Source organism: Microcebus murinus, chromosome 20, assembly GCF_040939455.1.
Source record: "Microcebus murinus isolate Inina chromosome 20, M.murinus_Inina_mat1.0, whole genome shotgun sequence".
Taxonomy (NCBI): domain Eukaryota; kingdom Metazoa; phylum Chordata; class Mammalia; order Primates; family Cheirogaleidae; genus Microcebus; species Microcebus murinus.
Genome location: NC_134123.1, coordinates 20,424,646 through 20,446,933, shown reverse-complemented (window position 1 = coordinate 20,446,933; position 22,288 = coordinate 20,424,646). Strand labels below are relative to the sequence as shown.

The 22,288-nt window shown below is 45.8% G+C and overlaps 1 protein-coding gene across 1 annotated transcript in view; it reads right to left on the bottom strand.

Annotated features, from left to right (window-relative positions):
- Nucleotides 1–496: 496 nt before the first annotated feature.
- The window catches only part of CDH1 (cadherin 1), a 71,574-nt gene continuing 49,782 nt past the window's right edge, over nucleotides 497–22,288 (bottom strand). The window contains exons 4-16 of the mRNA XM_075995743.1: nucleotides 21,764–21,907; nucleotides 21,486–21,641; nucleotides 20,609–20,753; nucleotides 18,548–18,723; nucleotides 18,153–18,281; nucleotides 16,395–16,577; nucleotides 14,590–14,834; nucleotides 11,008–11,153; nucleotides 8,641–8,865; nucleotides 7,528–7,755; nucleotides 5,391–5,521; nucleotides 4,010–4,153; nucleotides 497–2,254 (exon numbers count right to left, since the gene is read on the bottom strand). Of these exons, the coding sequence (XP_075851858.1) occupies nucleotides 2,045–2,254; nucleotides 4,010–4,153; nucleotides 5,391–5,521; nucleotides 7,528–7,755; nucleotides 8,641–8,865; nucleotides 11,008–11,153; nucleotides 14,590–14,834; nucleotides 16,395–16,577; nucleotides 18,153–18,281; nucleotides 18,548–18,723; nucleotides 20,609–20,753; nucleotides 21,486–21,641; nucleotides 21,764–21,907 (2,262 nt within the window). The 3' untranslated portion in view covers nucleotides 497–2,044. The remainder of the gene's footprint in view (nucleotides 2,255–4,009; nucleotides 4,154–5,390; nucleotides 5,522–7,527; nucleotides 7,756–8,640; nucleotides 8,866–11,007; nucleotides 11,154–14,589; nucleotides 14,835–16,394; nucleotides 16,578–18,152; nucleotides 18,282–18,547; nucleotides 18,724–20,608; nucleotides 20,754–21,485; nucleotides 21,642–21,763; nucleotides 21,908–22,288) is intronic.

The window sequence follows — 22,288 nt, the reverse complement described above, 5'->3', positions numbered from 1 at the left end:
TTTACAGTGGCGGTATGACATTTTGGGCTGGACAATTCTTTGTTGTGGGGGCTGTCGTGTGCATTATAGGATGTTTAGTGACATGCCTGGCCTTGATGTGATGACAGGAGCACCTCCTCAGGTATCTCCAGAATTGTCAAATGTCCCCTGAAGGAGGGGCCACAATATTCCCCACAGAGAACCACTGATCTGCACTAACTTCCCTGACGAGGTGGATATTGTGTGAAACTTTGTCCCTCAGCTCAGCCCACAGTCATCTCCCATTGACACGGGAATTTTCTTGGTTTCACATGCCACATGGGTGGACATTCTTCAAATAAAATTACTTCGTGAATGTAGTTTCTCCCACTTTTCCCCCAGGAGGACAGAAAGTTCTAGAGAAGCCATTTCGGCATGAAGCTTCTTTCTCCATATTTTGACTAAGCTCATCACCCTCATCTATCTATTATCTTGCCTGCAGCTGGGGTGGCATCAAATAAAACAAGTGTGACAACGGTTTAACAAAATTCTTTAATAAAATTTATAAAAATGTATTTTTCAGAGTCATTTTCTCAGCCTGCATTGTTTTCCTTTTCCATCCCCAAAGAAAATATAAAATTATTAGCACCCACACACATATACATTCAGAACTACATGACATTCTCTATACAGAACTACGTCAGATACAGTTTCAATGGAGGATAAATCAAGATAATTCCAAGAAGTGATTGCAGAGTTGATTCTTTTCTTCAAACACATCTGACAGACAGTAAAGCTATTTCAATAAAACTCTTCCTGGCGGTTGTCAAAAACTGAAATTTGCATTTTGAATTTTAAAAAATTCCAAATTAAGATCCTCTCTACCCCCCACCCTCCCCCTGCTTAATACCATGAGAGCAAGGTTTTCTTCCTGCTCCTAAGAAAAAAATTGGAATTTCTAAGATTCTCAGTTTTCTATGTGCACTTGGAATTGGGCAAGTGTGTTCAGATCAGCGAGCATTTTCTATAAACATGATCAAAGGTAGGCACTTGGGGGTTCTGGGCTCCAGGAACAAACCATGCTACAAGGATCCTGGATGGCGAATACATGTTTGAGAGTCCTCCATTCTTCCAGAACTTTCAGAGATGAGGTAGATCCACCTCAATCATCTTGAGCACCAGTTTGCTCAACTGCCAGGCTCGAGGACAAGGTCTCCTGCCACGCCTAAGCCCACATTTCCTATTTCCCCTCTGTCTTTGGCTGCAGCACTTTAGGCACTATTCTGTGTCTCGGAACATATCGCTCCTTTGTTTCAAACAAACATTGAAAATAAAGTGGCACCTGAAAACTCACCACCTTTTCTGGCCGTGCCTCCCCATTTAGAAACAAAGTACCCCATAATGACATTCACATAATAAACAGTCTTTCTCAGAACGAGTCGATGAGTACCACGCCCAGCTCGAGTTCTGTACTCAAGAGATGAAAAAGGGAAACCATGAAAGGCCTTTGGAGTATACAATATCCAGTCAAGATGTGGCCAAAGACACAAGCCTGTTACCCTAAAAGGGCTCGGTAATTTCTGCACCAGAGAACTCCCATCTGGGTGAAGCAACAGAACTCAGGAGTAAGAGCGGATGTTAGAACACGGGACACCAGTGCAGTGATGGGGGAGGGAGGAGCAAATGAAAAAAAAATTTTTTTTCTTAATAAACACAAAACAACAGAACTAAATTTCCTTTTAAAAATGAGGCAAAATCCCTTAAGGATATCTGCAAGTTGCTGGCAGAACCTTCTAAGGCTGAAGTTGTCCTTCTGAAATATTAAAATTGGGGGGACTAGGACTTCATCACCATGCAAGAAGCGATGAAAAAAAAAAAACAAAACAGGTTCAAGGAATAGGTCAAACCCTTTCTAAAACACACAGATCAGAGATAATAAAGTGGAAATCAGAACTATCCTAACTGCACCACTGATCAGCCTCTTGTCCCCCGAAACTCAACTCCAGGGAAGAGAGCTGAAAACCCACCAGCAACATCATCTCTGCATTTTCATCACCTAGGTCTAGGGACCCATCTCTCGAGTCCCCTAGTCATCCTCGCCGCCACCGTACATGTCTGCCAACTTCTTGAAGCGACTGCCCCATTCATTCAGGTAGTCGTAGTCCTGGTCCCGGTCTGACTCCTCAGAGTTCAAGGAGCTCAGACTGGCAGCTTCAGAACCGCTTCCTTCATAGTCAAACACGAGCAGAGAGTCGTAAGGGGGCGCCGAGGGGTCGCCATCAGCCGCCTTCAGATTCTAAGGAAGGGGAACAAAAGGGTCTTTCAGGAAAAGGGAGGGGGGCACACCTGTCATCTCAGGTGAGAAATCTTCCCTCGCTGCTTCAAGGAACATGTAAGACGTGGCAGCGCACCCACGCTGTAGAACACCACGGGGCAACCAAACGCCAGCATGGTACATTTATACAAACTGGCACGTGGACATGACTTGTTGTTTGATGGAAGGGGGAGGTCAGAGGAAAATGTGCAGAAGGTTTCCCCCTAAACCAAAACGGTAAATTATATGTAAGCAGGGGAGCTACCAGCACCAACCAATCGGGATGAACAGAGGCTGAAAACAATAAGAACAGGTACACTAGTACACACAGGCTGTATTTCAGCCCAGAAAGGTCTAGAAGGATGAATGCCAAACTGTTAACAGTTAATTCTGGGGAGTAGGGGTGGAGGAATTGAGGAAGAACGTGTATTTTTTTAATATGGATATTTTCATAACTCATATATTTAAAATAGCATATTATTTTTATAATTTAAATAAAAACTACAAATAAATGTGATCACTTGCAATGAATGTGAATGGAAGGAAAGGACCTAAATCCAGATGTATCTAAAAGGGATGCTTAGGCTGGGCACAGTGGCTCAAGTCTGTAATCCCAGCACTTGAGGAGGCTGAGGTGTGGGATCACTTGAGGCCAGGAGTTCAAGACAAGCCTGGGCAACATAGTGAGACCTTATCTGTACATACGTACATACCTAAATACATAAATAAATGGGGATCATTAAACTGGTCCTTTATGTTCCTTGCTTTCTCCAAGGATCCTGTAGCTAGAACAGATGTGGCTCGATCACTTCTAACACTGCTGTGTCTCGTATAGTTCTTAGTGACAATAACTCCCATAGGAAGCGCTCAAGTAAAACCAGTCCCCACCACGAAGAGGCACCGGGAGTCTCTGGATCATCACACAAGCTCTAAAATCATTCCAGTAACTGAGCAAGTGATTAGGTAACATAGTTTAAGAAAATAGATCCTGCCAGACTATTTCTTTTTACTGGGTTCCTTCTCATCTTACCCTAAGCTAATTAATTTAATGATTTATTGTTCTCCCTTACAGATAGGGATGATCTTGTGGCAGTTCTGGCCAGTAATATGTTGGACAAACTTCTTTCTTGAATAAAAAGACAGTTTTTGCTAGAAGAAAAGTTTTTTTATGCTTTGCTTTGCCCTTCATAATTCTTCCTAACTGGAATACAGACCCAAGGCCTAGAAGTTTGGCAGTCATCTTGTGATCATGAGACCACAGGCATGAGAACAAAGATCTACATGCTAAGAAAGGTGGAACAGCCTGATGCACCAGCCTAGACTACTTGCCGCTCTTCTTATCTGCACAAGGTAAATCTATTCCTACCTGTTTCAGCTCCTCATATTTAGAACTGAATGCATTTCTGGCATATACAATATGGATGCTATTGTTCTTGCACTCAGGTAGATCTGTGGTACACATTTAACATTATACGGGAACACGAGGGAAGCCATTAGTGAAACTAAACTGAATTTATGAATCTCTTAGTTTCATTTCTAGATCTACTAAATTATTTCAAGCAATTTTTGGTTTTTGCCATACAGACTTTTGCAAATTCACTAAGACCAATTCAAAGTGCTATTACAGTTTCGAGACTCGGATGAGACATAAAGACTCCTTTTCTCATTTTTGACGCAATTGCTCCTTTCTGAGTTTAGGGATGAGTTAGTTGTGCCTTGGTTTTTGACTTTACTTACTTCATCGATAAAATTCCCAATTTCATCAGGATTGGCAGGGCGGGGACGATACTGGGGCACGCTCATGAGCGTTGGCGCTACATCATTGCGAGTCACTTCAGGCCGAGCATCCAGGCCCCTGTGCAACTGGCTCAAGTCAAAGTCCTTTGGAGCAAAAGACAAAAGTGTCACAAAGAGTAAGAATCAGTCACCTACGCAAGGCTCTGTTTGGTTTATAGACTATATGATTGCATCATGCCTTAACTGCCAACTGTACATTTACCAGCACGTGCCCAATTTAATGTGAAATGACCATTTTAAAACTAAAAGTCTTCCAAGCAGCACTAGCTTGCTGGTACAAAGGCGAGACCCAGACACAACTTACAGCTTAGGGCCCTTCCGCTAAGCTCTGCCTAGACCCGCTGAGCCTTAGCCATCATGTACATTCTCGTGAGCCTATCGGCCCCCGCTAAACCACGAACGCACGAGAAAGACACGCATGTTGTGAGCCACTGAGATTCTGGGATTTTTTTTGCTGTATTGTATTGTAAATAGTTAAAACTGGAGGGTAGGTGGCTCACTCCTGTTATCCTAGCACTCAGGGAGGCCAAGGCGGGCAGATTGCTCGAGGTCAGGAGTTTGAAACCAGCCTGAGCAAGAGTGAGACCCTGTCTCTACTATAAATAGAAAGAAATTAATTGGCCAACTAATATATATAGAAAAAATTAGCCGGGCATGGTGGCGCATGCCTGTAGTCCCAGCTACTCGGGAGGCTGAGGCAGGAGGATTGCTTGAGCCCAGGAGTTTGAGGTTGCTGTGAGCTAGGCTGATGCCACGGCACTCACTCTAGTCTGGGCAACAAAGTTAGACTCTGTCTCAAAACAAAACAAAACAAAAAAACTAGAGGGTAAGATGAGTTAAGATCATCTCCAAATTCAGGGGAAATACATAGGGTCTAAAGAGTTCACACCCACAAGCCAGAAACATTTTAGTCCAGTTAAAAACTTAAGAGAAACAAGATATTAAAACAGATCACATGCTTTAGGTCAAACAAAATTTGACTGAGGTTCATGTCTTGAGAATAGCAGTGAGGAGGGCAAGCTGTGGAGCCAGACGACTTGGCTCTACCGTTCCCCAGCCGGGTGACCTTGGGCAAGTTACTGAACTGTTCTGTGCCTCATTTCACTCATCTGAGTGCAGAACAGCAAGTGATCAATAAGTGTTAGCTGTGTTGGTGATGATGATGGTGGCCAATGACAATGTCTATTTTCTTGGGTAAGGCCTTAAAAAAAAATAGTACACAAAGTGATGCAGAGCTATTCCAATCGTCTGCCATCTCCTAGTCACTGCTTCTTCCAAATAAAGAGATTGCCATTGAGCCACCATCATTTTAAGCACCCACCTGGTCCTCTTCTCCGCCTCCTTCTTCATCATAGTAATAAACGTTGTCCCGGGTGTCATCTTCGGGGGGCAGTAAGGGCTCTTTGACCACTCCTCTCCTCCGAAGAAACAGCAGGAGCAGCAGAATCAGGACTGGGGTGGGAGAGAGTGATGAAAGAGTGATGAGAGCCACAGGAAGGCGAGGAAGGCGGAAGCAGCGCTGCCGCAGAGCACCCTGCCCCGCATGCCAGGCAGGCGACAGTTACACAGCCACCGGCTGCCTTCAAAACACTTGCAGATGCCAATGCGCACGGTGCTCACGTCCCTGAAGTTAATACAGATGCAGTACGACATAGTGGACAGTGACATGTGAACTCAAGGGTGGTATTTAACTTGCAAATGGATCTTAAAACCAATCGCTGTCGTCTCTTCACATCTGTGGGAACATGTATCCGGCAGAGGAAACAGTATGGGCCAATCCCGGAGGCAGGTGCATGCTCGGTGTGACGGAGGGATGGTGAGGAGGCCAGCGTGGCTGCAGCAGGGGGAGCCAGGGGGAAAGAGGTGCAGAAGAGGTGGGGGGGGGGGGGGCGGGAGGGACGTGTGGCCCACCGTAAAGACTTTGAAGCCACTGAAGGTTTGTGAGCAGGGCTGCTGGGTCAGCCTAAATGTGACTGACAAATGCATATTATTCTTAAACAGTTGGGGGACACATACTATAAAATTACCTGGTATGTTCCTTATTTCCTCTTCAGATAAAAATCATGTAAACTAGCTTTAAAAGGTTTAGTCCTGCTGCTTCCTCTGTCCTACAGAGCCCACTGGGGAACCTTCCCGAATGCCGCTCTGCCTGTCTGAACTCTATCAGCGCCCCTGGCCCATCTACTTACATCTTCCACAAGACCTTCCTTGAGGCTGAATTGTAGCCTTTTCTGACTGCAAAGGCACTTACTTATGAGCGGCACCACTCCTCGCAGTCCCTAAGTACATATGGTCTTCGAAGGCTTTCTAATTGACTTGCTTTTAGAAGCCGTGAGGGCATCTTTGTCACCCTAGAGCTCCCTCCCACCCTAGGGCTCCAGTTACATCAGCTTTTCCCCAGCAACCTCTTTCTCCTCATACTTTTAGTCACTGATACTCACTGCTTACCCCACAGTCCACCTGACCCCTGCCAATTGTTTGTTTTTTTTTTTGAGACAGAGTCTCACTTTGTTGCCCAGGCTAGAGTGCGTGCCGTGGCATCAGACTAGCTCACAGCAACCTCAAACTCCTGGGCTCAAGCAATCCTCCTGCCTCAGCCTCCCCAGTGGTTGGGACTACAGGCATGCGCCACCATCCCCGGCTAATTTTTTCTATATATATTAGTTGGCCAATTAATTTCTGTCTATTTATAGTAGAGACGGGGTCTCGCTCTTGCTCAGGCTGGTTTCGAACTCCTGACCTCGAGCAATCCGCCCGCCTTGGCCTCTCAGAGTGCTTAGGATAACAGGCGTAAGCCACCACACCCGGCCCCCCTGCCAAATTTTAATCAGGCACGTGGTCACCCAGTTAGCATGGGAGCTCCCAGGCTCCCGTGCAGCTAGGTGTGGCTGTGTTTGGGCCAATGGGGTGTGAGTGGAGGTGACGTGTGCAATTTCCAGATGTGTGGCTTCCACTTCCTCTCTCACTCCCCCTCCAGGATGGAACACAGAGGTGGTGGTGGTGCCCATGCTGAGGAGGACAGCACTCCAAGGCCTGGCTACTCTGCATGTGGCCCACAGGCCTACAGCATCAGCGTCACGTGGGAGCTGGTGAGAACTGCAGAATCTGAGGCCCCACGCCAGACCTCCTGGATCAGAATTCTCATTTTACCAAGAGGCACGGGTGATTTGTATACACTCAAGTTTGGGAAACACAGACCCGAAGGATATAAAGAAACAAAAGAGAAGGAACTTGGGTCCCCTGTTGACTTCATGGCACAGGGCTGCCTTCTAGTGTTGGACCACTTACCTCTGAAACAGACAAACTTCTATTTGATTTAAGCCACCGTACTCGGGAGTGTCTTTCTTATGCCAGTTTAACCTGTATGCTCACTAATGCAAGAGCAAAAATCGTCTGTAGCAAACAAACCTCCCCCATTTTAAAAGTCAAAGGCTGAAACACCTGCGAGCTGCACTTACTTAGCAAAGCAAGAATTCCTCCAAGAATCCCCAGAATGGCAGGAACTTGCATTCCTGCTGCAACATATGGCGACTTCATACAGTTGCTGATGGCCCCCTCGCAGTCGCACACAGAGACATCCAAGGTGGTCACCTGGTCTTTGTTCTGGCTGTCTGAGAGCCTGAGATTGATTTTGTATTCACCGATCCCCAAGGTTTTCTTTGGCTTCAAAATGATAGACTCTTGGGCTGGAGAATGAAATAAAAAGAAGTGATGGGGCCAGAGGAAGGAAAAAAAGCTCATTCTGGGATAAAATTAGTAGGGAACTAAAGACATTTCGAAGCTGGGTGAAGAGAACAGAGCTGCTTGGGTTTTAGACTCCTGGGAAGTATGCTACAAAAGATGCCAGAAAAGGAAAGAGACCTTTGGGTTTCTTTTTTTTCGAGACAGAGTCTCACTTTGTTGCCCAGGCTAGAGTGAGTGCCGTGGCATCAGCCTAGCTCATAGCAACCTCAAACTCCTGGGCTCAAGCGATTCTCCTGCCTCAGCCTCCCAAGTAGCTGGGACTACAGGCATGCGCCACCATGCCCGGCTAATTTTTTGTATATATATTAGTTAGCCAATTAATTTTTTTTTCTTTTTTTTTTTTTTTCTTTTCTTGACTCCAACGTTGAGACGTGATAATTTCTATTTATAGTAGAGACGGGGTCTCGCTCTTGCTCAGGCTGGTTTTGAACTCCTGACCTGCAGCAATCCACCTGCCTCGGCCTCCCAGAGTGCTAGGATTGCAGGCGTGAGCCACTGCACCTGGCCTAATTTTTTCTATATATATTAGTTGGCCAATTAATTTCTTTCCATTTTTAGTAGAGACGGGGGTCTCACTCTTGCTCAGGCTGATTTCAAACTCCTGACCTTGAGCGATCCTCCTGCCTCAGCCTCCCAGAGCGCTAGGATTACAGGCGTGAGCCACTGTGCCCGGCCAGGAAAGATACCTTTGATGCGATGCCTCAAAGGCAGAAGGGACAAGGAACCAGACATCAAACGGAAAGGTGGCGTCTGGAAGTTGAGAAGTGGGGCAAGGGGGAGCCAGGGCAGCCAGATCGATGTTTCCGAAGTTCAGCTCAAGTACCCACCTGCGTCACTGTACTCGATGGTCCAGTTGACACTTGCCCCGTGTGTTAGTTCCGCCGTGAAGGGGGAAGTATTGGGGGGAAGGTCTGGGTCGATGATGTCTATGACACGAGGCTCTGGATTCCTGTGGCAGAAGGACATAATCCGAGGTTCTGGTACGGGGGCGTTGTCATTCACGTCGGACAGGATCAGGAGAAGTGTCCCTGTTCCAGTAGCGACTGGAGAGCCTGAGGGAAAATATAGAGGAAATGTCACAGCTCAGGAACGGTATGCCCCCACTGCCTTGTCCTGGCGTCAGGGGCCTCTCATCAGGCCCCCTCCCCCCTGGCAGCCCTGGAGCCTCCTGTCCTGCCAGTCCCAGGCGCCCTGCACTGCCAGGTGGCCAGGCTCCTGACGGTCTGAAGTAGACAAGGTTATTCTCCACTTCGATAACAATTATGCAAGTTACTCCTCACACCAAGGACACCCTCCTTCCTCTTCTTCATATTCATTCAACTTTAACTTCTCCCAGAAGCCTTTATGGCCCACCCTGCCTCCATTGTTCCCCTCCCCCCACCAGTTTTCCTTTTTCTGAACTTCTGTGCCATTTACGGTCATTATCAAAGGGGCTGAGCCTTTTTAAATCAGGGCAAGTTGCTTTTCAAAATAGATTCGGAAGTTCCCACACACACTGTTTGCGTTTCTTTCACATCCTGACACAGCACCAAGCATATGGTGGCAGGAAAAATAGGCACCCAAGGGACCGCCATCGATATTATTACATGACAGGGAAATAATAACAGCAGAGGAGTCTATCTCAAACCTATACATACTTCTTGCCTCCACAGCAAGACTGCTGTTGTTGTTGTTTTTTTTACCTTTTTATCAAGTGAATTTCTTTCTTTAACAATAAGCATGTAGCATTTAAAATGAACTTTTAAAATGTTTTTTGATGACCTAATAGATTCTTTCTTTGCTCAAGCAATCCTCCTGCCTCAGCCTCTCAAGAGTGCTGGGATTATAGGCACGAGCCACTGTGCCAGGCCCTAATAGATTTTCTGAAGAAACTTCATTCTCTTCTTAGACATTACATTACAAGGCACGCACAATCCAAGTAATCATTCAGAACCACCACACCTTGGCTATGGTTATTTAGGCCAGAGGGTCAGCAAACTAAGGCTTTCTGGCCAAATTAAACCACAGCTATGCTCATTCTTTTACAACAAAGACTGTATGGCCTGCAGAGCCTAAAATTTTTACCCCCTAGTCCTTTATAGAATAACTCTGTCTACTCTTGGTTTGGGTGCCACTTACCCCAACTTACTCCCAGGCCAGGCCAAGGAATCTCCATGTAGGCAGAGGCAGCTGGCCAGGATAGCATGGCAGGCCGAGGCACTGGGCTAGCTTTCTTTAATGCAAGGGTGCTCTGCAAACAGAGCCCCACTACGGCCTTGCTTGCCTTGTCTGCCACATTCTAGGTTGTCAAACCTAGAGTTACTACTTCGTGAGGTTGGAGAGTGAGAGAGGGGAAAGAGAATTACCCGTGGGAAGCTAGCAGGTCTCCTTAGAAGTGGTTCTGATTCTGGAGATCTATCCAAGGGAGATACTCATGCACAGAGGCATGCACAAGGATGTTTACTTATCACGCACGAAAATAATGAACCACTGGGAACAACCCCAACGTCCTTTAATATGTGAATGATTAAATTGTGCTATACTCAGATAACATCTTATTAAAAAGAGATCTCTAATGTGCCACAGTACAGCTCTATGTCTTAAAGGCATACTGTCAAGTAAAAAAATAATAATAATAATAATAAATAGTATTTTAAGACAACCTTTAAGACAATGGTTTCTATAATAAAATCAGATAAAAACAGCTCTAAACCAGTTTCATAATAAACTATATTTCTATATGTATATAAATATATTTAAACACAAAGTAATAGTCTGGAAGGATCCACACCTAACTGATGATGCTGATAGTGGTGATAAAAGTAACGACAGCCCTTATCCAGTGTGTACTATGTGGCAGACGCTATTGTAGGTGCATTTACGTAAATTAGCTCATTTAATCCAGATGGGGTATTATCACTTTGTCAGATAAAGGAATATAAAGGGACATAAAAATTAAGTAGTAAATCCAGGGTCACGTGGGTGTAAAACTTTGGACCTGAGACATAAACCGCAGTGGTCAGTCTGGCTCTCATGGGGAAGGCATAGGGCTCATGATTAGAGAGGGAGTGGTGAAAAGGAACTTCTACTCCACCCATTTTATTTGAATTTTCAACAATGAGAATGCCTTTGCCTAAGAATAAAAGAAAAAGAATGACCTTCCACCTCCAAAAGGGTGGGGGTGAGGAAGGAGCTAGCCAGCAGGGCGCACCTACCGTTGTCCGTGGCTATGATGAGGGCCGTGTACGTGCTGTTCTTCACATGAGTGACGTTCTCTCTGTCCAGCTCATGCCGAGTGGAAATGGCACCAGTTTCCGGATTAATCTCCAGCCAGCCGGCAGTGTCTCTCCAAATCCGATACCTGAGCAAGCATGAGCTCTCGTTTAGAACAAGAACGGTCAACAGCATGTAGCTGAAGGCGGCTAAGGTTCCTTTTTGTTTACAACGTTTTTATTTTGAAAACCAACAGTTCTAAAGAAAAGTTGCCAGAATAGTATGACGACCATCCACACACTTCACCTAGATTTACCCATTGTTGATATTTTGCCACAGTTGCTTTCTCTCCATATATGTTGACATGCACATCATTTCTTGTTTTGCTGAACCATTTGCTAAGGAATTGCAGACATCGTGTTCCTTTCTCATAAATACTTCAATGTGTTATCTCTTAAGAACAAAGGCATTCTCTTACATAACTACCATCTGATTTTCAATTTTAGGAAATAAGCCTTTGGTAGAATACTATTATTGAATATACAGAATATATTCAAATTGTCAATTTCTCCAAAAATGTCCTTTTTTTTTTTTGAGACAGAGTCTCACTTTGTTGCCCAGGCTAGAGTGAGTGCCGTGGCATCAGCCTAGCTCATAGCAACCTCAAACTCCTGGGCTCAAGCAATCCTGCTGCCTCAGACTCCCAAGTAGCTGGGACTACAGGCATGCGCCACCATGCCCGGCTAATTTTTTTTTTGTATATATATTAGTTGGCCAATTAATTTCTTTCTATTTATAGTAGAGACGGGGTCTCGCTCTTGCTCAGGCTGGTTTCGAACTCCTGAACTCGAGCAATCCGCCCGCCTTGGCCTCCCAGAGTGCTAGGATTACAGGCGTGAGCCACCGCGCCCGGCCCAAAAATGTCCTTTTAGCAACCCCATATCCTGCCAGATTCAGGATCCAGTGGAGGACCATACATGGGATTCAGGGGCATGTCTCTTTAGTTTCTACTAATTTGGAACCATTCCTTGGGCTTTCTTTTCTTTTTTGACACTGACGCTTTTGAAATGTGCAGGCCAGTTGTTTTGCAGAATGTCCCTCAACTAAGGTTTGTCGGATTTCTCCCTCATAATGAGATTTAGGTTACCCGTTTGTGGAGGGGACACGAATACTACAGAGGTGGTGCTGGATCCTCCTCAGTGCATTTCATCAGGAGGCACGTGATGTCTGTCCTTTTATCGGTGATGCTAACTTTGATCATGTGGGTAAGGGAAAAGTCACCAGATTTCTTCATAGTAAAGGTGTCTTTTTTGCTTTTGTGATTAATCTGTAATCTGCGGGGAGATCATCTGAGAATATCCTGTTCACCAACTAACTGTAGCATCTATGGGTAATTCTTGCCTGGAGCAATGATTACTACAATTCTTATTTATTTTTAAAAGCAGAACTCTCACCAGCTCCCCCAAAGAGTACAGCAGTTTTCAAATGGTGGCAACATGCCAACTCTTCTCCTGCCACGAACATTTGGAGATTTAGGTTGATGCACTGACTTAGGGGTGGGCTGCATTACTGGCATTTCGTGGGAGGTGCCAGAGAGGCTAAGAGAGATGTACTGCCCTATTATCTACTGGAGTCACAGAAAAGCTCAGAAAGGGAAGGGGCTCTAGAAACCTGTGGGCTTGACCCCACTTTGTTAGAAGAGCAAAGCAGTGAATTACATAAGGTGCTCTTTGTTCCAGGGGAAAGGGCCTCTATAAACACTTTTATATATGGTCTCTGAACTGGTCCCAGTAGATGCTTTGAACTATTTGTTTCACTACTACAAACTAAGATATCAACCCAGCCTGGGAACCAAGGATCCATCACCAAACAAAATCCTACATTACTGTCTGTGGCTTTTCACTATTCCTTTAAACTCTGATTACCAGGCCTAACAGTTTAGACCACCTAGAAATATCCCCTGGCTTCTTTTTTTTTTTTTTTTGAGACAGAGTCTTGCTCTTTTTGCCTGGGCTAGAAGGCAGTGGCATCAGCTTAGCTCACAGCAACCTCAAACTCCTGGGCTCAAGCGATCATCATGCCTCAGCCTCCCGAGTAGCTGGGACTACAGGCACGCGCCGCCGTGCCCAGCTAATTATTTCCTATTTTTAGTTGTTGGGTGAATTTCTTTCTATTTATAGTAGAGATAGGGTCTCACTCTTGCTCAGGCTGGTCTCAAACTCCTGAGCTCAAGCAATCCGCCCACCTCAGCCTCCCAGAGTGCTAGGATTACAGGCGTGAGCCACCGCACCCGGCCTATCCCCTGGTTTGTGACCAGTACATTGACCGCATGTATAAAATTAGAGTATTTCCAAGCAATCATTATGATTGGTTGGTTTGTATGTGTTTTCTGCATCTGTGGCTATGATTTACATTATAGAGGTGTCTTCAGTTTTAGAAAGAGAAGAAGGGGGGTGGGGAAGAAAACAAAACAAAATAAAAAGAGAAGGAACAGGCCGGGCGCAGTGGCTCACGCCTATAATCCTAGCGTTCTGGAAGGCCACGCTGGGAGGAAAACTCAAGGTCAGGAGTTCGAGACCAGCCAGAGCAAGAGTGAGATCCTGTCTCTACTAAAAATAGAAAGAAATTAGCTAGGCCGGGCGCGGTGGCTCACGCCTGTAATCCTAGCTCTCTGGGAGGCCGAGGCGGGCGGATTGCTCAAGGTCAGGAGTTCAAAACCAGCCTGAGCGAGACCCTGTCTCTACCACAAAAATAGAAAGAAATTAATTGGCCAACTAATATATATATATATAAAAAAAATCAGCCGGGCATGGTGGCTCATGCCTGTAGTCCCAGCTACTTGGGAGGCTGAGACAGAAGGATCGCTTGAGCCCAGGAGTCTGAGGTTGCTGTGAACTAGGCTGACGCCACGGCACTCACTCTAGCCTGGGCAACAAAGTGAGACTCTGTCTCAAAAAAAAAAATAAATAAAAAAATAAAAATAAAAAAAAAAAAAATAAAAAATAAAAAAAAAAAAAAAAAAGAAATTAGCTGGACAACTAAAACAAATATATATATAGAAAAAATTAGCTAGGCATGGTGGCACATGCCTGTAGTCCCAGCTACTCAGGAGGGTGAGGCAAGAGGATCAATTGAGCCCAGGAGTTTGAAGTTGCTATGAGCTAGGCTGACGCCGCGGCACCCTAGCCTGGGCAACATCTCAAAAAAACCAACCAAATAAACAAAAAAACACAATAAAACAACAAAATAAAAGAGAAGGAACAGTAAGCTGCTTATAACACCATGTATGTAAATTCAAATCACATTCCTGCTACACTACATGAGCTCAAGGAGAGCAGGCACATTAGATCTAGAATAGTTCTCTGTGGAGGGACAGGAAAAGGTATAGGGAACAGGGGTAAAAGAGAATAAAAAATAAACTAAACAAGAGAAAGGTCTTGCAAAAACAAATGATAATAAAATGCCTATATGAACTATATATTATTCATATATATATATATAAATAATGACATATTTGTTAAAAAATTATATATACATGAAAATACCCAGTTGCTGCAAGTCAGTTGCAAAATCCTCACACTCACGTTATCTTCTGCTCCATAAACCTGTCTGGCTCCAGGGCTGTGTAGGACGTGATTTCCAGGCCCACACCAAAGTCTTCAGACACTTCCACTCTCTTCTCCGGGGGCACAAAGATGGGGGCTTCATTCACATCCAGCACGTCCACGGTGACAGTGGCTGTGGAGGTGGTCAGAGTGACCACAAAAGGGGCCACATTCGTCACTGCCACGTGTAGGATGTACTGCTGCTTGGCTTCAAAATCCAAGCCCTAGAGAGCCGGGGGGGGGGGGGGGTAATAAGATTAAAAACAAACAAACAAGCAGACAGGTCGGGGCGCAGTGGCTCACTCCTGTAATCCTAGCACTCTAGGAGGCCGAGGCGGGCGGATTGCTCAAGGTCAGGAGTTCGAAACCAGCCCGAGCAAGAGTGAGACCTGGTCTCTACTATAAATAGAAACAAATTAATTGGCCAACTAATATATATAGAAAAAATTAGCCGGGCATGGTGGCACATGCCTGTAGTCCCAGCTACTTGGGGAGGCTGAGGCAGGAGGATCGCTTGAGCCCAGGAGTTTGAGGTTGCTATGAGCTAGGCTGACGCCATGGCACTCACTCTAGCCTGGGCAACAAAGCGAGACTCTGTCTCAAACAAAAACAAACATTTTGTGTTGGTTAAAAAGGAAAAAAAAAAAAAAGAAATCCTTAACTGTTGCTTTTTTTGGTCAGTAATATACCGGTGGTTCTCAAATCTGGGTGCTCACATGCTCAAGAGGAGGTCAAAGCTCCGGGGCTATTCCAGAATCTATTAGCTCTTTGACTAACTGCAACAAGCCACTCCCCCAATTTATTAGTTTTCAAATTTTCTAAGACATTTTCCAAAAACAGCAGCCCTATTTGCCCCACTTCTGAAATAATTCAGCAAATTTGAGGCCAGGCACCATAGTTCACACCTGTAGTCCTAGCACCCTGGGAGGCCAAGGCAGGGGAGGATCGCTTGAGAACAGGAGTTGCAGACCCCCCTGAGCAAGAGCGAGGCCCTGACTCTATCAAAAATAGAAAAAATTACCCTGGGAGGCCGAGGCGGGCGGATTGCTCGAGGTCAGGAGTTCGAAACCAGCCTGAGCAAGAGCAAGACCCCGTCTCTACTATAAATAGAAAGAAATTAATTGGCCAACTAATACATATATAGAAAAAATTAGCCGGGCATGGTGGCGCATGCCTGTAGTCCCAGCTACTTGGGAGGCTGAGGCAGGAGGATCGCTTGAGCCCAGGAGTTTGAGGTTGCTATGAGCTAGGCTGACGCCATGGCACTCACTCTAGCCTGGGCAACAAAGTGAGACTCTGTCTCAAAAAAAAAAAAAAAATAGAAAAAATTAGCCGGGCATGGTGGCATGAGCCTGTAGTCTGAGCTACTCGGGAGGCTGAGGCAGGAGGATCACTTTAGCCCAGGAGTTTGAGGTTGCTGTGAGCTAGGCAGATGCCATGGCACTGTAGCCCCGGCAACAGAGTGAGACTGTGTCTCAAAAAAAAAAATTCTCTCTCATTTGCAAACTGGAAATGGGGGAGGGCGAGGCAAATGTTTCTGGGAAAGAGCCTATTAATAGCAGGCAGTACTTAGTCTTCAATTTTAGGATCTTATGTAGGAGCTTTTTGACTTCTCACATGAGCCTCATGACCATCAGCAAATGCCACCTGATCCATCATATTGTGGGACAGCCACCCCACCCCCACCCTGCCAATGGCAATCGACTTCTCAAGACACTAGGGGACAAGGGAGTGGACCGTTGCCAGGGTGGGGGTTTCTGCATCTTGCCAGGCACCACACAAACCTTTGCTGTTTTCAAAATGCCATCGTTGGTTACTGGGTCTGTGGTGACAACAAATTGTCCCTCTTTATCATTCAATATGGTGTACTGGGCCTCCCAAGCCGGAGTACCGGGGGCATCGGCGTCAGTCACTTTGAGGGTGGTGATGACGACATTGGCCTCGTTCTCAGGCACCTGACCCCTGTACTGCAGAGAAAAGGAAACCACGGGTCATTATGACACGCTGAGACTGGGCATGGAGCGGGGTCTCAGGAGGCTGACGGAGTCCTTTCTGAGCCCGGAGTCCTTTCTGAGCCCCAGGCTTTGAGGAGAAGAGGTGACGAAGAGAAGCCAGGGTGTGGGCACAAGTCTCGGAGGCAGTGGCCACTCCATGAGCAGCCCCTTGTTCCATGCCAGTGAAGCAGGTAGTACTAGAGAACCTTCCTCCATGAGCACCACAAACCGCTCTCTAAGGCCCTGGCCACCAGAGCCCCTTAGCACACACCGGCCCAGGTGCTGACTGCGATCTTAGTCAAGTGCAAGACACTGTGGTTTAACCATTGTTCACCCCAGCCCCTGCCCCCATCTGCTCTCTTACCAGCTATCTTTATAAAATAGAAGTCTGGTCATTACAATCCCCTGCTTAAAACCCTTTCATGACATCCCCTTGTGTTCAGGATAAATTCTAAAATTCTTAACTCGGCCTACAAGGTCCTGTAGGTCCTGCTTTAAGTTGGTTACTACACTTGAGTGGCGCTGGCTGTTTTTTCATATCTTCCTGTGCATCAAGCTTTTTCTCGACTCAGGGCATTTTGCACATGCAGATCCCTCAGCCTAAAATACTTTTCCACCTTCCCCGGTCCCACATTTGCTTGACCTTCTTTCAAGTCTTACTAGAAATGTCACGTACTGTCTTTGTGAAGCTTTCTTATACTCAGTGATTAGGTTAGGATGGCAGATGCTGCAAATTGCCCAATAAATATCCATTCTCTCCTTCACTTAACTATACTGTTGTCAGCAGCAACGTGTCCACCTCCGATACTTCGCTTCCCAGTCTCCCTGGGAGATGGCAGTTGCCAATGAGATGTAAGTGAAACTTGCAGAATGGGTTGTCACAGAAATATGTCTTTGATCAGAGAACCTGGCTCGGCAACAATGCACTTTGTGCCCCATGCCTCCTTCCTACAGAGCACAGACAGACCGACTGGGGCTCCAGAAGCTCTTTTGGGTCACAAGGTGACATTGAGGATAGAAGCCTTGTGCTAAGGATGATGGACCAGCACGGCAAAGGAGGCTTGGTCTTTACTGACAGGGTAGACCATGTAGCTCTGGACATTTTGTGACATAAGTATTCATTAACTCTCGTAAGTTGGCTAACATCTCCCTAGCTAGACTGTAAGCTCCGTGAGAATGGAATCCTTGTCTGCTTTGTTTGTGATTCTATCTCCAGTGTCTAACACACTGCCTAGTATAAATTTAGAAAGTATTTGTTCGATGAGTACATAAAACCCGGTAATATCTGCTACAAAGATGTGCAACATGAGGACATGGATTCAGCAGGTGCCATGGGCAAATTCACAATCCTGTGGCTCCAGATCAAGGACGGAACAAAAGCATTCAAAGACAATGGCCACCCCAGTATGCTTGCTTCTGAGTTTAAAGTTAACATTCACTAGTCTGGGGAGAGTTTTCAGAGAGTTCGCCCAAGAGCAGTCATGAAACTCGGTTCATGAACAAAAAAAGGCCTTTCCCTGGAAACCGCGTAAGGAGTTGCAGAATTACCGTGGTGGGATTGAAGACGGGAGGGTTATCGTTGGTGTCGGTGACTGTGATCACAGCTGTTGCGGTTGTGCTTAAGCCGTCACCTTGCAGGTCAGCAGCTTGAACCATCAGGGTATACGTGGGAAATGTCTGCGGAGAGATGGACACACCCAAGTGAGGACCAAGACTGCTAGCCACCTGAGGCCCAGCCCACTGCACGGATTATGTGATCATCTGATTAAATGTCAGCCTGCCTGCCTTCTAGGCACAGAACCTCTGGGCAGATATTTTAGGTGCAAAGCGTAGACCACCACCACACTAACAACTGGCCGCGGCAGAGTTTGCATTGTCTACGGGATTTAACTAATACGCATCTGCCTCCAACACCCTCCGTCTGGGTCCTTCTGACGCCTGACCTCTCGGTCCAGCCCAGCAGTGACCACGCTGATGACTCCTGTGTCCCGGTTGATGGTGAACATGTTTTTGTGAGGCAACTTGGGCTCTTGGTCGAGGATGGTATAAGCAATGGCGGCATTGTAGGTGTTCACGTCGTCGTCCGCGTCTGTGGCGGTGACCTGCATCACGGAGGTCCCTGGAGGCGTTGGAGGACAAGGTTTAGTCAGGCTGTGCTTTGGGACCTGGTCAGTACTATCAGCCCAACTCTGCCCTGAGTGAGAAAGGAGGGGACCAGGGGACGGTACCAAGTCACAGTCTCTCCGTTCTCCAATTTCTAAAATTCTTCCCCAAGTGCCAGGGGAGGAAGAAAGCATTACACAGAATGTGCAGAAAACTCCGCCTTCCCAAAACACACTGGGTGAGGGTGAAGTGGGCAAGGGTGTGGGGCATAAACAACCTCGAAATATAACATTTTACTGTCTCTTATGTTGAGGGAATGGTGTGTAAAATTTTTTTTAATTCTAGTATTTTCTGCAGTTGGCTTCTCAGCCACAGGTTGCATGAAAAACAATGGTCATTTGAGGCTGGGCGCGGTGGCTCACGCCTGTAATCCTAGCACTATGGGAGGCCGAGGCGGGTGGATTGCTCGAGGCCAGGAGTTCAAAACCAGCCTGAGCAAGAGTGAGACCCCGTCTCTACTATAAATAGAAACAAATTAATTGGCCAACTAATATACATAGAAAAAATTAGCCAGGCATGGTGGCACATGCCTGTAGTCCCAGCTACTCGGGGGGCTGAGGCAGGAGGATCGCTTGAGCCCAGAAGTTTGAGGTTGCTGTGAGCTAGGCTGATGCTATGGCACTCACTCTAGCCTGGGCAGCAAAGCAAGACTCTGTCTCAAAAAAAAAAAAAAAAAAAAAAAATGACAATGGTCATTTGAGATTAGTGCCTTTAAGGTGGAAGAAAACATTCATACACATGTGACTGACAAAGGACTAGAACTCAGAACATCCAAATAACTCTTAAGACTCAATAGGTACAGCTGTTATATATATTTCAAAAAAAAAGAAAGAAAGGAAAAGAAAACAAGGGCAAAAGACTTGCATATACAAGTCATAAAGAAGAAAAACTCAAATGCCTGGCAAACATATAAGACGATTGGCCCGTCAGTAATTACAGACACACAATTTTAAATTGCACTGAGATATAACTATACACTCAACAGATTGGCAGACCTATAAAGTCTAACAATTCCAGGATATATATTACTGGTGGGAGTATAAATTAGTTCGACCACCTTGGGAAAGTTTGTCACCATTTATGATAGTAAAGTTGAACACATGCATATCCTACAAATGAGCAATCTACTATTATGGATATATATCCTAGGGAAATTCTTATGTATCTGCACCAAGAGACATACTTATGAATGTTTGAGAGCACTGTTCATAACAGCAAGAAACTGAAACAACCTCAATTTTCATCAACAGTAAAATAGGTAAAGTATTTTACATAAATATTAAAATAGCCATGTAAGAGAATACCATGCAGCAATGAAAATGAATAATCAACTGCTATGGGCAACCACATAGAAGAACCATATGTGTATAAAGTTGAATGAAAGAAGTCACAGAAATATACATATAGTACCATTCTGTGTATATAAAGTTTGAAAAGAGGTAACACACAAATGGTAAAAGATAAAGAAAAGCAAGAGAATAATTACCCCAAAAGTCAGGGCAATGGTTTCCCTTATGGAGGAGAGAAAAGAAATATGCTCAAGGAAGGTGATGTAGATGTTTAAGGTACCAGCAAGGATCTATCTCTTAACCAGAAAGGTTGTCCTTAAACTGTTCTTATTTTATGTAAGTTTCTGTAGGTAGAATGTTACACACACACACACACACACACACACACACACACACACACACACACACACAACAATGGCTTCCAAGCTCTGTCCATTTGAAGCATAACTTCAGTGACTTAACCCCAAGCTCCAGCCTTTGGGGTTGGACAACGCTTTGGGGTCCAAAGAATCTAAGGGTCTTTCTGGGTATTTAGCTCATGATTGGATATACCTGGAAGAGCACCCTCCATGACAGACCCCTCAAAGACCTCCTGGGTGAACTCGGGCCTGTTGTCATTCTGATCTGTCACCGTGATCACAATCTCCATCGGGTCTTCGACTGCCTCCCCATTCGATGACACAGCATGAGATAAGAGCTGAAAGAGCCAAGTGGGGGTGACTTGAGCCCTGACGAGGAAGAAGAGGCAGGAGAAGGGGTCTGGCCAGAGCAGAGTGGGCTCTCCTTGGCCTCCACTCCCTCCCCCTCTCTGAGACACCCTGGCAGAGAACTGCTCCCACAAATGAACTGCTGCTGCTTCAGTGAAGTCATGACAAAGGAAGACCCATGGGCTAGAGAACACGCCCACTAGGTCAGCCCTCCCAATTCCCACCTGAGGACCGGGACACCGAGCCTAGAGAGAAAGGTGGAGGTCTAAAAATCTCTGACTTACTTTATGCAGGGTGAGACTTGCTCTGTCTACCCCAGTCTGCCGCTTCCCCCAGCTATCTCTGAATTTGGTGTCAGAGCGTTACCTCCTGGCTTCCCTGAGCTCATGTGGCTGCCGAGTCCCAGAGATGGGTTTTCTCCCTTATGTCATCACTGTCCTCTTCCTTTAGGTCAGAGGCTTCCAGCCCCCAGAACAGGGTGACACCGTGGGTCTAGACTTGTGCATGACGCATGAGGGCTCTCCTCCCTTTTTTCCCAACAAGGAAAAAATTAACAACCCCAAATTGTCCCAGGTACTCCTGTCATTTCTCCTTAGCAACAGGTCAAGAGGTGTCAAGCTCCTCACATTTCCAGAGCCTCTGATCTGGGGATCCACATGGGTTGACCAAAAACCAATGGATGGATGTTACCCCATTATCACAAGCTTCTGAGAGATACTCACCGTGTAATTGGCGATGTTTTCTCTATCTAGAGGCTCCGTCACCATCAGCCATCCTGTTTCTCTTTCGATAATGAACACACCAAGGGGTGGTATGTCGGCTCCTTGGCCGGTGATGCTGTAGAAGACCTTGGTTTCTTTGTCCCTGTTGGATTTGATCTGAAGACAAGAAAGAAAGAAACGGAATTGGCAAAGAAGGGTCCCAATAGTGGGTCTTTTCCCTCCTTTCCTTGGTCCTTTTCTGCCAAATCCCTCCCACAGAAATAGAGAGCTTCTCTTACCTGAACCAGACTTTTAGGGAACGGGCCTTTTTCATTTTCTGGGCAGCTGATGGGAGGGATGACCCAGTCTCGCTTCTGTCTTCTGAGACCGCGGCGGGAGCCGGGAAACGTGAGCACTTCCGCGTGGGCGCCAGAGGCAGGGTCCTAAAAGGAAAGGAGACGTAGAACAACAAACCAGATGATTCAGGAGAGATATGTGGGTTCTAACAGTCCAACCTGTCCAGCCAGTGTCCCCAGTCTAATGAGGGCAGCGTTTGGTTTTTTAACTCAATGACACATTCTCTTATCAATGACAAATTATGTATACCCGCCAAAGTGGACAGCCAAAACAAAACCCAATGAACTCCTCTGCTATCTAATGAAGACCATGTTCTCCTTTTATCCTTCTTAGGATCTAGAGTTCAAGTCAGTTTACATACACCAATTACAGGTTTGAGGGGTTAATATTATAATTTACAAGTTATTTCAAGCCTATACAACATGCCTTTTTTTTTTTTTCTGAGATAGGGTCTCAGTCTGTCACCC